The sequence below is a fragment of the Danaus plexippus genome, chromosome 26 (genome assembly GCF_018135715.1).
Source record: "Danaus plexippus chromosome 26, MEX_DaPlex, whole genome shotgun sequence".
NCBI lineage: Eukaryota > Metazoa > Arthropoda > Insecta > Lepidoptera > Nymphalidae > Danaus > Danaus plexippus.
Window position 1 is genome coordinate 2,024,910 of NC_083554.1, and position 15,636 is coordinate 2,040,545.

Sequence of the window (15,636 nt, forward strand, 5' to 3'; positions counted from 1 at the left end):
CGGATACGGAACCCTGAAAAAGCAACTGGATTCTATAGTGAATAGCCAATTACGTTTGTATGGCTTCATTGAAGTGAAGCTGCACATTGTTTGTTCAGAACATTGAACTCTAACTTTGTAATATATATAGTATGGACAGACCAATCACTGACGACACACAGAAGACTCAGCTTATTGTATACATTCATTACTATAAGAAAAACATATATCCTTAATAAAAAAAAATTCTTATAAATAAATTGAAATGCAATAAGTTATATCTCTTCTTTCGTCGAAATTCTTTTAAACTTCTAAAATATGTAACTTTTACATAAAGATAACATAATGCACTTAGATATAATTAATGATTGGATGAAAGATTTTGAGGAAATTAGGAAAGAAACCTTTACAAATATATATATAATTATTATATATATTTTATACTATATATTATATGGTCTGTATGTTTGTACCGGCGACAAAAATTATCGAGTTTATTTTATCAAACCTTACACCGGGAGCTCATACAACAGCAGTTTCGTAGTCACAGTTAAAAATTAAACTTTAGTTACGTCACGTGAATTGCTTAAAGCAATTTAACCGACTTCAAAAATTGGGTTATTGATATTCGGTTACTGATATATATATGTATAAGTATGTATGTATATTCGATTTATATCAGGATCGCTTATATTATTTAATGTGATAAAAATATAATTTTATTCTGATATATATATATTGTAAGGTTAAAACCGATTATTATATTTATTAATTTTACACACATCTGTTCTATGTCACAAAAGTAAATATGAGTAAGCTAATTCGTAAATTATGAATGTATGAGAACTAAAATTTTAGAATAAAAATGGTATTATTATTTTTTTTTATATTCCTTAAAAAAATTAATCGTCAATCTATTGCTATAAATCTCGCGTATGTAATGTTTCTAAATAAGTAACCATCATCGTTACACACACTTAACAAAGGCCTTTTCATATTCAGCCAAACTTAAGATTGTTTGAAAAGTATATATATATATACCTATATATACAAGTTAAAACATGATTAACAATATTCGTCTTTTAAAATCATCAATCATTTAAAACGCTCGGTCGATAATATTGAGAAGAAACATTTTTATTTGTTCATCCGTAATCAATTATTTTTGACGTGTCCAAAAAATGGCGTCCGGGCTGATTTGATTACATTTTGTTTTATTTCTTTAATACAACATTGCACCGTGACTTCCGTTTTAAACTATCAGTAATGCTGCATTGTGTCCTAAAAGTGATCTTGTCCGTTTAATCTTAAAATATTCTATAACAATTCTAGTATTAAAAAACTTATTTCTTGTTTAATTTTTTTTGCTTAATTATTTAATCGGTTATCGTTTATCAACAACAAAGACAAAGACTACAATATAATGTTAGTAAAGGACATGAAGGTGGTCGGTAGTATAGATGTAATATATTTAGTGTTTTATAAGTCAACTTGCAATACTTTATATATTACGTGTGTTTTAAGTGAATTTTGCTTGTTTTATTCTTAAAGAATCTCTTCTTTCCTTCTCGTTTCTATTTTATTAACACAACATATTCTAGTTTCCTGTACCAAAAGGGTTCCTAGTAGAGATCTTTTTTTAAGAGATAAGTTATCCTTTGCATCACATTTCTTTTATAGTACTAAAATCGAATGAGACGTTGCAATGTACTAAACTATCTTAAGTAGAAGACAAGTATATATAATATCTTAAGTAGAAGACAAGTATATATATATTTAATATATCTGTATCACATCCTTAATAAAACGTACAAAATAATATTGTAATGTCATAAAAACCGGTCAATTGTGTATTCGATTGCATTAACTTGTTATGCAATTTGAATTATAGACGCATTTTCCTTAATAGAAGTATGAAATAGTACAAGAAGCATACATTACATTACTGAGTATATACATAACTGGGTGGAACTCATTTTTAACCGACTTCTAAAAGAGGAGGTTATCAATTAGTCAGTATATTTTTTTCATGTGCATAAATTCCCAAAATATAATATTATTTTAATTTTTAACAAAACTATTCCTATTGTTTATGCATTAAGACTCCATTAGTCTATTATTTCGGTTATATAAATTTAACGGAATAAAAACTTACAGGTTTAAGGTTGACTTTCGTTAATTTTATTTAAGAAACACAAATTACTCTCGGACACTTAGTCTCCGTAACTTCGTGTTAGGGATGCGGATTATGTTCATAATAGAAACGTGATCATTAGCTAACACTATTAATTCTCCTTTTCATAATACATAGTAAAATATTTTTATTATGTTATATTTTGTATGATATAATATTATTACTGGTATCTCATAAATTCATCCGCAATGGAGACACATTGCATGAAACATTTATGTCTTGTCTGCATTTTATTGAAGCAAAAAATATAAAAATCATTATCATCAGTCCGTCTGAATAAAACATACGTACATTCATATAAATTGATTGTCTGTACACACACACACACACGCAAGTCATATATATATTGACTTTATATATGTTATGGTCATATTTTTGTTTGTAATTTAAACATAAAACATATTAAAATATTGTTTTATGTATCTAGATAAATAAATAAAACATGTTAAGTTATTCTTAATTCTCTCATCGTATATATAATTAATATATAATAATAAACCAACTCCCAGTACCATATAATACATAGTTTTGACAACTGGACACATACAGGCGGACAAACAAAGGAAAACTTCCTTAGTGGTACAATAGTATGCTCTCATTGAGCACAAGTTGCCAAGCGATCTGGCAACGCTCCATCATGCCGACCTTGGGACCAGCTAACTACTATGTTATCCAACACGTGTATAAAACAGATTATTGTGGCGCCATTTACATATAAACGTACGGTTAGACAGTGTTTACGATAGTTTTATCGTTACCAAAATTAAATTTGCGATATAAACATACATCTATAGTAATAAATGCATTTAAATGGTCCGATCTAAGTGTTCAATATTATTTTAAGATACGTATAATATTCTTAATTTCGTAATGAAACGTGTGAAAGATGAACGATTTGTATGTAGCCACAACAATAATTCATACAGTCGGTTTTAATGTTTATATTGTAATGTTGGTAACCTTGACATAATGCGACAATCATATGCTTTGTGAACCAAATGAGTAGTGTAATATATAAAAATATTGTCATACCTTTAATGAAAACTAACTTATTTGTTATACTTTAATCTATTTTTTTTTACGTTCACATACATTACAGTTGAAGTAAATTTAAATATAAAAAATCACATTTCTATCAATACACACACTGATGATAGTCTTATGGTATACTAAGTATTTTTTGTTTTTAAATCTTATTTCCATTAAATTCAATATATTTAAATTATAAACGTATTTCAATCATTTTGATCACGCGTGTTACAAGATGGCGTCATTTGTTGAACAACTATATTGTATTTAATTTATATAAATACTCCTTGTCTGCATTTTAATTTATTATCAACGTATATCTTGTAATGATTGTGACAGAAAATATTCTATGGAACTTTCATCCTTCATAGTGTTAATAATTTAAATAGTTGTTTCGTTGACTACATCCGTTATGCTGTGAACTGTTTGTTATTATTGCTGATCAAATTAACGATTTCCTTATAGCTGGCAAGTGATGAATTATTTAGCGCCAAAACGAGACCTAGAATATTCCAATTTAAAAAAAAAGTCCATTTTTATTTATTCCATAATAATAAATGTCGTGAATTATTATCGTATTAAAGTAATAAATTAGGTCACTTGTGTTGTACTTATTTCCCGTTTTATGTTTTCAATGCCTCCGCTATCGGCGTCGCCATGTCTGATAAAATTGACATTAAATCGATTACATTTCATAACTGTCAAAGATTCATCATATTATCTCCATTTTGAGTGTGTGTGTGTGCATTTATCTGCGTGTATATAATACAAGTTAATAAATGCGTGTGTGTGTGTGTTTGTGTATACATTAATGTGTGTGTGACTGTATTTTGTGTTTGTGTGCGTTTTATTGCTTTTTGCCTCTTACAAGGTTTCTTTCCTTGCTTCTAATGTTTGCATTTAATATAATATCGAATATAATATACAAATTTTTATATAGAAACTTCTTTCTTCTCTTTGTTTTCTTCACAAGTTATTTTTATTACTTCACTCCTAAACCTCGTTTCGCTAGTTTAATGAGTTACAAACGAATTTTTCTCCTCCCTATAGAAAAGTTAATGTTAAACATTTACACTATGGCGATTTTTATATATACGAAATCTTTGATGATTTTGTTCAGCAAATTAAAACGAATAAATCATTTTGTGTGGTTTATTAAAAATATATAAATACATGTTCAAAACATTAAAATATATGGTTTATTCTACTAACATTTATCTAAAATTTCATTATCGATTTAAAAACGAAACCAGTTTTATGAAAATTATTCTTTTATAAGAGCAGTTTACAATAAAACGTTTCTCTGTGTGTCTCAGACTTTAATTGAAATGTTTTATAAAAATATTCATATATAAATATTATCATATAAATTATTCTAATGTGTTAAACATGTTTACGTACATTTTATATTCATTTAATTCAAATAATCAACGAAAATTATGAAATGGCCGCGTTTCTTCCATCAGTGAGAGTTCCGGTTGCCCTTTCCCTTTTCCTACCCCTTCGCTCCCTCTTCCCAAATCAAGGTCCATGGGCGGTAACTACCTCCATCAGGTAAACCGTCTGCTCGATTGCCCCCTTCAGCATAAAAACAACATTCGATTGTTTATCATATTATTTTATACATTTATTTTTATATTTTAAATGTTCAGTTTCATTTGTTTCATTTATTAATTAAGCATAACAAATGTATTGTTGTCATCCGGTGATACAAAACTTAAGACATACATTAAATTTGTATATTAAATTGTGATTTTAAACAAGTAAGACTTTTGAATTTGTTTGCGTATTTCTGTTCTAAAATCTATTTATTAGGTTCCACGTAATAAACACACATACATCATTATACATTTTCTCATATCATTATTGTCTTATAACTATAAATCATCGCTTAGAATATTACATGTATTATGTATATAATTACTATTTTTAATGTTGTTCAAAATATATTTATTTGCTGTGACTTTTTTTACTCAGTCATGAAGCCTTCAGGTTACTCGGCAAAGGCTCTGTAGGTTTGTTATATACTATATTTATCACAGTTTGAGTTTATGATCATAGGAAGTGCTCCTCTACATATTAAGGAGCTAAGTGTGAGTTAACTGAATGGCCATAATTTAACTACATAATTTTTCTTCTTTGTCGTCTTTTCCTAACTAAAGGTCGTGTCGCTAAAGGTTATCAACGCTTCACTATGTCTTTCATAATTATACTTAATAATATAGTTTATTTTATTGGAAAGTTTAGTTTAAGACTTCTCTTATTTGTTATTCATTCAAATCTACTTCAGGGCGTAGTATTTTTTTTTTCTTTATAATGTTTTTTTATACTAAATTAACATATTTGTTTCAGACAAGTCCTCTCGCATATCAAGAACATACCTGAGTTGATTTTATTGGGAAGCGAGTCCCGTACGAGACGGTTGCCAATCTTTTCTTTAATGGTAAAACATCCGAGGGGTATCTTCCTGCATCATAACTTCATCTGTGCTGTTCTCAACGACGTGTTCGGCATCCAGGCCCGAGGGGGACTTAGCGGAGATTTGAATTACGGATCAGATATCCTAGGGATAGATGATCATCTGTTGAAGGAATACGAAAAGTTATTGGATGTTGAAGCGTATGTTTATAACAATTAGATTGTTTTTCGTTTAATTATGCATACGTATGTACTAATATTATATATTATTTTTCAGTCAAAAAGAAATATCTCGAGTTCGTAAACTAAGTGTGGTTAAATCCCCGGAAGTTCCAATCCACAATGAACCATTACGTCCCGGATTTTGTCGGTTATCACTACCTTTCTTTATGTCTGAGAATGAACTGGCGTTCGTTTTAGAAGCTCTGAAAATGGTTGCCACGGAAGGATGGAAGATTTTGCCACAGTATGTAGTGAACTCGGAAACCGGTCAATGGAGACATCATTCGTGCTCAGTACTTAGAGATAAGAAGTCATTGTATTCAATAAGGTTCAACGATGGAAAAATTACAGCGAACGAGAGACGAGTATCAGGTAAAAAAAATAAATAAAGAATGGACATAGCTTTACATTTTTTTTGCGTTTTTGACGAAACAATTTTTTCGCTCTGATCGTAGGTCCAGGAATATTCCCGCAGACTTTCGCGGAATGTTTGCAAACCGCTCGTAATCTTTTCAATCGAGCTAGGAAACTGGCCATGAAATGTGCAACGGTTGAGCCCGAAGTCAGTTTTAACCCGAAAATCGATTACTTAAGATGGTTCATGTTGCCGAAGGAGGCCCACGACCTGTTGTTGGGCAAGTCCGCGAATGTGAAACACATTGTGCCATTCGATCCCGTGGGATACACGGGGACGAGGAAGAGCCTGAACAATTCGAGGTCATCTCACACCTCCTCCCCCGTCCTGGGGACTACCTCCAGACACTTCAGCTTATCGGCCATCGACGACTGCCATTTACTGAATCTGAAACAAAGACAGAAGTTCTTTTCCAGAGAATCCAGCTTGAAAGAAACCACGAAAGAGAAAGCTGAAACGATGTCATCAAACCCCGTGCAATTCGCTGTTGGAGAATCCGTTTCCCCTCTACGTATAGTCCCACAGAATGCGCAGACGATGCTCGGCAGGTCCAGATGCTACTCCTTAGGATCCGACCTGCCGCCGGTACAGTTGAGTGCACGAGCGAGACTGAACCTTGGACTCAAAGAAACTCCTGGAAACGGTGAAAAAACTATCGGCTTCTGTAACTGCGGAAGTCAAACCGATCTGCCCTCGTTGGACGATATGTCGCCCACTAAGAAGTATCCATACAGCACACAGAGCAGTTCTTCGATATCTGATTGCAGTCAAGTGGGTCGTACCTCGCCGACTACATCAGTGACCTCGCACACGTCTGAGGATCTCGAAGCTATAGTTAAAGTAACGACCAACGAAATCGCAACACAAATAAGATCCCAGTTAAGAGGGGTCATCTCTAAGGTGGACGATATACTAGAGAATTCCGACTCTCTCGAGCAGTCCAATATGAGTATGACGTCCATATCTAGTCAGAGTGATAAGAATTCCGTATCAGTCGTGGACGTCGCCGAACTGTTGATCGGCATGTCGAGGGAAATAGCTTCGGAGGTGAAACATGAGTTCAGAGAAATGGTTAATACCGTTGACGAGATGATTTCTCCAGAACTTTCCGGATCCAGAAGAAGTTCACCGCCGCAGACCGGAAGGAGGAGGATAGGATCCGGTCCGGAACTAGGGTTGGACTTGAACGTCAGTCAAACCCAGGTGTTGAAGAAATGTCCGACCAGTCCAGTACTTCCCATCCAGTATGATGATGATCATTGCTGCAAACGCTCACCCGGCGCCCAGTCGCCCCTGTCAGCCCAGAACACTCCGAGTCATGAGGCATCAGCACCGAACAGCATTTCGTTCAACTCCAGCGAGACTTCTACACCGGACACGATCGTACAAGTAATGACGTCACAGAACTCTCCCATACTCTCCAAATCATCGAGCGCCAACAAACTATCAGACGATGAAACTTGTACGGACCCGAGATGCAGGCATTACTGTATCAAGAAGAACTGGTGCCAAAACCCGTCCGTCAGTTCCCAGGACAGCGGAATAAACCTGACATTCACAGAAACCGACTCCTACATGGACTTCGGTGAGTTAAAACATAATAAGCCAGTTTTCAGCAGATTCCTTAACGGCCGTACAATATCTTAGGTACATACATTATTCGTCTTATCATCATTTCCTAATCCGATTAAAAGCTACGCCCGTATTTATAACGAAATAAAACTCTTAATGATTTTAATTCATTAATACTGACTCTTCAATAGACAAATGGCGAACATCCTCGGACACGTCATCGAACAAACTGAAAAAGCTCCAGGGTAGATTACGGATGTGTCAAAAGTACGAGAAGAGCGAGGTGCCCGACATTATAGAGGGTGTTCCAGTGTGTTCAGGGGATCACGCGCGGACAGCCAAGAACTGTGATCCTGATACGGCGAGGGTTGTCTTCCAGATACCTGATGATAATGAAAAGCAGAATCGGTTTGTGTTTATCGATTTATTATGTATAATCAATCTGTGCTCTGTGCTATTAAGTCAACTCACTACCGAGCTCTGAAAAATTATCGATAAAATACTGTACTTTTTTGATAATACGGAATTTTTTATCTATGCTCTGAAAAAAAAATACATGACCTCTATTTCGTCACCTTATTGAATCATGATGATAATTAAAGATGTTAATATGTTGCATGAACAATATCTCTTGGCACAGATTCCTATTTCAGTTTTTCGCTGGCTTTATTTCAGACGGAATTAGCCATGTCGAGTCTTCTCGAAATTTACGTTAGTTGTAAAATATTTATCATTCAGAATTACCAACATCATAATTTTGTTTCGTTCATTTGTACTAATACTGAACCGTTTTTTTTTATTTGGTATATTTTTTAGTTTAATGCATTAAGTAAAATTATCATAAATATATATAAATAATGATATCATCAGTTTTGCGGGAGCGCTTAATTTATTTTATGAAAAAAAAAAATTACATGGCAACGGAAAAAAAAATTAATATAAGAACAGATAAAAAATTGCAATATTAATCATACATCACTATTAATTTATATCTTCCAGCACAACAGCGCTGGATTCTAAGCGTTCCAGCCGTTCGTCGAACGCGTCGTCTAGCAGTTCGCGCTCCAGCGGCTACGGCACCGACCACAGGACTCCAGAGGAACAATTTTATGAGCGAAGGTATGACGTCATACATAGTCCTATACTATACTTAGTATATTCATGCTATATGGCTGGCTGATTAAATATTTGGTTTTAATTATTGAAATACTATATTGGCTCGTGGCGTTGCTTGTAACTGCTAAGTTAGGACATTGTTATAAGTAATTTAGATCAATATCGTCTCAACATTAGGTTGTTTGAAAAATATTCTTGTTGGTAATTGACATGATATAAGGAGTTGACTTTATATACATGATAAGCGCTTGTTTTAAATTGCAGCAGAGGTGTATAGCGAAAACACGACTCAAAAAAATATCAAGAACTATACAAAAACTTTTTCCTAATAAACATATATATATATAATTCTATTATTATCCTACATTATGAACACGAGTCAACATATATAATGAAATTATAATTATTTGCAGTGAATCTGATCGTATATTCAAGCCGGATTGGGAGGCAGACAGTACGTGTAGCGAGGCGTCCCTCACAGACTTCACTTTGGACGATGAGGGGAAATGGCACTGTCCGCCCCGAGAAGTCTGGAGGGCCACTGTGGAGGTATGGCATTACAGACGTGGCATTACACGCCATTACTATAATTATAATGTCATTACAAACAACTTTTAATATTAAATTATTCAAAATTATACATACATTATAAAAATGCCATAAATTTTTATTTAAAACAAAATTCTATTATTTATTTGAATGCTTTATTGGTACATTAAATACAGGCAAATTATTGAACGATAGATTTTGCTACCACAAAAAGTCAGACACTCCATCAATTTTCACACACATACAATTTATACTATACATATTTCCAGGCGATACACGAATACAACATGGTGAGAGCCGGTGACAAGATCCTCGTATGTCTGTCTGGTAGCCGGGAGTCGGTCGCATTGCTCCATACCATGCACCAGTACCAATTCTATGCGAGATCCAAGGGAATACACTTCAGTATTGGTAAATAACAAATATATATATATAATCTAATATATAAAATTCTCGTGTCGCGGTGTTTGTGGTTAAACTCCTCCGAAACGGCTTGATCGATTCTCATGAAAAGTGAGCATATTGAGTAGGTCTGAGAATCGGCCAACATCTATTTTTCATACCCCTTAGTGATAACGGTTGTTCACCCTTAAACTGTTTTTTTTTTTTAATTTTTGAACGAAAATTTTTTTTTTTTTATAATGTGGCATCAAAAAATACATACAACCCTAAATTTTTGCTTTTTTATCACCAACCCCTATATTTTTATATATATGTAAACACAATACGAGTGTATGTTTGATTCGGCTAATATCTAAAACGGCTGAACCGTGTTTAACGGGACTTATTGGCTGATGTAATTGAAAGTAACTTAGGATACTTTTTTCAAGTTCCCGAATGACCATCCCGAAATGATAACGCGCGAGGGGGAGGCGGGGCGCATACGGGGCTTTAAAGTTTTGTCATATTTTCTTATTACTTTTCTCACGCAGACGGAGTCGCGGGTAGCAGCTAGTGTCATATAATATAATATAAAGCTTGTTATTTTTTTCTGCTCTGTCTTTATTTTGCCAACATCAAAGTTTTTATTTGTTGGACAAATTATAATTTTTAATACCGTGTGGAGAAAACCGTACTTATAATAACTTCTTTAATATATATATTATTGTATGTATAATGTTGTAAAATTGAACTCCCTTATAATTAATCTAAGAACTGATCTTGTCTTAGGTATTTTTCTTAAAAAAAAATATTATCATTAAGTATAATATATACAAAGTCCATAGAACCACCCTTATTTTATAGTATATAACTTAAGAAGTGTACAAGCACAATCTGTACAATCTCTCTCATGTACTAGTCACACTCGGTCGGTGTTAACTACTGACATCACCTCAAGCGCAATGCGGGTAGTTCACTTTATTGTCATGTCCTGTCATTCAGTCTTGTTCCTTAGCCAATACATATAACCAATTGTGCCTACGTATTATATATTACGATGTTATGAATGTAAGCGAAAATCACATTCCATATTGGCACTTAGAAACAAACCGATATTGGATATGTTACATACTAAATAAATAAATTATTATATGTCTGTCGACAGTCGCCATCGGAACTTGGCGCTGTAAACTCGTCTCAATGATTAAATTGTAAATTATAATATTACAATACATATATATACTAGATTGCCTTTACATTACAACTACAAGACTGTCAGCAAACAATAATATAGAACCCACATGGGTCTTGTAGAGCCCTGTATGTCTGTATTTGTTCCAGGAGCCCTGTTCGTCCACGAGCCCGCCTCTGACGTGGACCCGCTACATTTGATGGCCTACTGCAGAACATTAGGAGTGAAGTTCATATACGAAGACAAGATTAAGGAGCAATTACAAAGTATGCGCGCTGAAACTAATATATTATTTACTTATATATTATATATTTTAAAATAAATTTATTATTAATGTAGAACAAATTGTCTGTTTGTGTCGAGGAGAGAATTGTATGTATGTATGTATGTCTAGCTGCTTGTTCCGCGTCATCGTCCGTCCGCTGGTCGAGTCACTCGGTCCGTCGTCGTGTGTACGGGGTGGCGGCGTCCCAGGGCTTCTCGGCGGCAGCGGTGGCGCAGACCCTGGACAGGGCGGCCGCCGCCTTCCTCGTGACGGCGTTCCACGGAGCTGCGCTGAACACCCTCACCGCGCACTATAGAGTCAAGTTAGTACTCCCATGTGTCACAATAGTTACACTAGCTGTTGCTCGCGACCTCACCTCACATTTCTATTCGGGCCTATAAAGAAATGTAGATATTATATGATTTTTAGAATCTGATTAGTTTTAAAGTGAAAGCGACAAACATAAGTCTAAATGAAACTAATATTTTTCGGATTACTACGCGTATTTTATTATTTCACTCCTAACGTTTCGGTTACTTTGCTGCTAAGTAGTATGTAGTTTTTAAAATAATAAAATTAGTTTCAATGAATACTCTTGAAAGTCTTAGATTTCATTAACATATAAATCACTCCTGCATCCGTGCTTTTGCTTAAAGATGAAATAATATATATATATATATATATTTATATATATATATATATATATATATATTTTATTTATTCTATTTTGCTCATCCCAGGATACGCCTTGGCAAAAAATGTTTTTATCTGGAATAGTCTTTTTGGAATGCTGTAGATTAAAACTATAAACGCGAACGAAACCAGGCACAGGAGGTAATAAGAAGTAGCAATAATATATCTCCTTGCAGTCTAATCCTTAAATAGCACTATAAGGTCTTATTTTATCGTCTAATCTTTACAGAGCAACTTCATTTTAAATATTATATTACAATCATTCATTATCATAGGCACACAGACACAGACACTATTTAAACCAGCAATGGTCCTTGAAAGGCAATTTTTGCTCGTGACACTTCAATAATAATTCCGTGTAATATGTGTGTGTATTTTTCTGTGCATGTCAGGGAGCACAACATCCGTATCCTCCGCCCGTTCATCTACGTCCGCTCCCAGGACCTGGAACACTTCGCTCGCTCCCAGGGTCTGCCTGACTTCGGAAGAGATTTGTCTGATAAACCTGTCCTAGGTCCCAGGTGAGGCAATCGCTATCAACAAAATTACAAACACATTAGAGCATCTAGCATTTGTCATGTCTATGTATGTATGTATGTTTCCTCTAAGACGTCACATCATAATTTATGTTACATCATACTTTTGTTTTTATTTTTCTAAATATAACAATTAATAATAAAATAATGTTCGTGATAATCTTTATAAGGCCAGTACTTTGAAATAAGAAATCAAACCTTAACTAGAAAAAAGGAATTATTATCTTCAACGAAAACAACTTCAATAAGTTAAATTCGATTTACAAACATACAAATGGCGGCGACAAATACTTTCCCGCGTAAACGTGAACAAATGTCATCGCTTAACGTCACTTCGGGGGCGTTCGGGAATTTAAAGGTTCGGTTCAAATTAAACGTATGTTCCCAAAAAGTATATAATGTATTTAAGTTTCTATTGAATTATTTTTACAATATACATTAATTATTTCAGTAAAAACAAATTGGATCGATCTATATCTCTACCATGCGGGTCTGATAAAGGAGATTCCTTGGACCGGGAGGAGGATCTATCAGGGTCCCTGCCCGAGCTGGTGGATCCGATGTCTTCGGCTCGTGAAATCCTGAAAACTCATGAGAAATTATATCCTTATTTATTCTCCAGCCTGAAGAACGCTCTGCATCCACTCATCAGCGGCAGGTGACAATTTCCCACTGACTATTATAATAATCTATCTATCAAAATAATATCTCTGTATGTTATAAAATATGCCAGTGTGAGTATTAAAAGTCAGTCTTTAAATATATATTTGTAATTTAAAAAAAAAAACACAAATTTGTAGAAATAATAAAGTTAATATGAATATTTAAAAAAAAAATTGCAATGAAGTCCCTCCGTGCGGGAGAAATTAAACTTTGTAATGTAGAAATGAAAACAGGAAAGGGTAGAAATTTACTTATAAGGAATTTTTAATGTTTCTTTAAGATAAATTATAATCTACATTACTTACGATTCCCTATAGTTCTGTCTCTTTTTAACAAAGCGTTAAACGTTTAACGCAACCTTGTATGAAGTAGCGTAAGAAGTTACACTTCTATATATTCATATGACAAATATAAATATACTTTTACAGGAACATTGATAAGGATAACAGACACAGAAAGAAATCTGTTATACAGATGAAGAACGGCTCCCCCGTGTATGACTCGGAGGAGGGGACGGAGGAGGAGCCGGTGCCATAGACAACAACAAACAAACACTAAACAGGACCATAGACTATACAGTCTATAGACAAACTGGGTCTATATTCAGTTTTACATTATATATGTATTTCTTATTTTTGTGGTTGCATATGAAGCAAGTATTCTATGTAATATGTATGACTTTGTGATTCTCATACAATGTTAATAGTTTTGTTGCCTGGCAACTATTTTTAATGTAATATTTTTTTTTATATTAACAATACCTATGCTGTATGGCTCAAATAGTGTTGCCATTATATTAATTTAGGTCATATATATATTATTATTATTAACATGGAATTGATATGCATTTGTTGTAATCTCTTTTATAAATGATTCCTATGTATTTAATTATGAAAATATATTGAAATGTTGTATGTGAATTGAAATTCTATGTGCTGTAAGACGTTGAACTATTTATTGTCAGCTGGTAACTATATATAATAAATAGATAGCGTGTCCGAGTGTCTGTTGTTATTAAAGTTGTATTTTGATATGCATAAATGTTTTATTTTTATTATGAATATACGATAAGAGAAGTTTTTGTGGATTTGTGGACACCGAGATCATTATTTATACAAATCAATAAGTAGATATATAGATATAGTCTTAGATTTTAAATGTTAGCATATGATTATTTTTCTATAATATTATTTATAGATATTTTATTCTTCGATGAAATATGGCTGAATATTATTAACTACTCGGAGTAGGAAGAATTTTATTATGTGTTATATGCTGTGACTATTTCAATTTTTATTTTTTTTTTTTTTGTTTAATATAAAGTAATTGTTATTTTAATGTATTTTAAATAATTCGTATGTTTTTGAAATGTTTTTTTTCTCGCGAGTGGTCCTACTTATAATGTAAGTTGAAGTCCCGTGCATTGCTTCCATTGTAATTGTAATCGTTTACATATACAAGCGTCGTATAAATAAAGAATTTTTTTGATTAGTTTTGTTTTTATTTTTATAATACTATTTGTAGTATTATTACTATATATAATATTAGTAATATTTCTTGAATATTCAAACAGTAATTAATTATAATATTTTCAAACTTCTGCTTCACATTTTCATAAGAATATATGAATGATTGATTGAATGAATGAAAAGATTTTTAATATAATCTGTCAATTTGAATATCATTCGATAAACTTCACTCACTTAACGTTCAGTTAATTTTTATTTGAATTGTTAACATATTTTATTCCTATAATATAATTGATAGTCTTTCAAAGTGTCTATTTCAACATACAGATTATTTGTTGAAATATTCAGGTTGGATATTCCAGTTCTATGACTTCATTTTAATTACACTAAAATCGGTTCAGTAATTCAATGTAGTCACTAATACACACAACAAAATTCTAATGATATTTCTACTTAGAAATATCTACAGTTGTTTTTGATAATCTTTTATTATTCTTAAAATCTCTATGGTTTTTGGTAAGTGTCATGAGCTCTACAATCAGAGCAAAAATGAAAAAGTTTGCTTTGATAGAGTTTAACTCTGAATATTCAGCGAAAATTTTCGCTTAATTTATTTCTATTCATGAATATTTATTTCAGTGTAGCATTTTTATTATCTTGTATTTTGTGTACCATTGTTTAAAACCACACTCCGGAGAGACATTAAAAGCGTATTATTTATTATTTCAATTTTGATATTAATCTAAGCTATTAAATAACATGAATCTAAAAAAATATATGTTACATTAACTTTATTTTGTAGTATTATTAAATTAATAGCAATATATGAATAACAACGGTGGACTCAAACTCCTGATGCAATAAAATAGCAAAATAAAAATATTTTTTTTTGGCAACATTTCACTCAACTGAAAGGTTTGTTTCAAATATTGCTTCATTAATT

General features: G+C 32.7%; 1 protein-coding gene across 1 annotated transcript in view; it reads left to right on the top strand.

The window, feature by feature from the left end:
- Positions 1-14,715, top strand: part of LOC116774477 (uncharacterized) — a 51,063-nt gene extending 36,348 nt beyond the window's left edge. The window contains exons 6-17 of the mRNA XM_061524798.1: positions 5,555-5,821; positions 5,898-6,214; positions 6,298-7,842; positions 8,021-8,237; positions 8,829-8,948; positions 9,359-9,494; positions 9,764-9,905; positions 11,217-11,333; positions 11,462-11,654; positions 12,418-12,546; positions 13,013-13,219; positions 13,653-14,715. Coding sequence (XP_061380782.1) covers positions 5,555-5,821; positions 5,898-6,214; positions 6,298-7,842; positions 8,021-8,237; positions 8,829-8,948; positions 9,359-9,494; positions 9,764-9,905; positions 11,217-11,333; positions 11,462-11,654; positions 12,418-12,546; positions 13,013-13,219; positions 13,653-13,761 — 3,499 coding nt within the window. The 3' untranslated portion in view covers positions 13,762-14,715. The remainder of the gene's footprint in view (positions 1-5,554; positions 5,822-5,897; positions 6,215-6,297; positions 7,843-8,020; positions 8,238-8,828; positions 8,949-9,358; positions 9,495-9,763; positions 9,906-11,216; positions 11,334-11,461; positions 11,655-12,417; positions 12,547-13,012; positions 13,220-13,652) is intronic.
- The last annotated feature ends 921 nt before the right edge of the window (positions 14,716-15,636 follow it).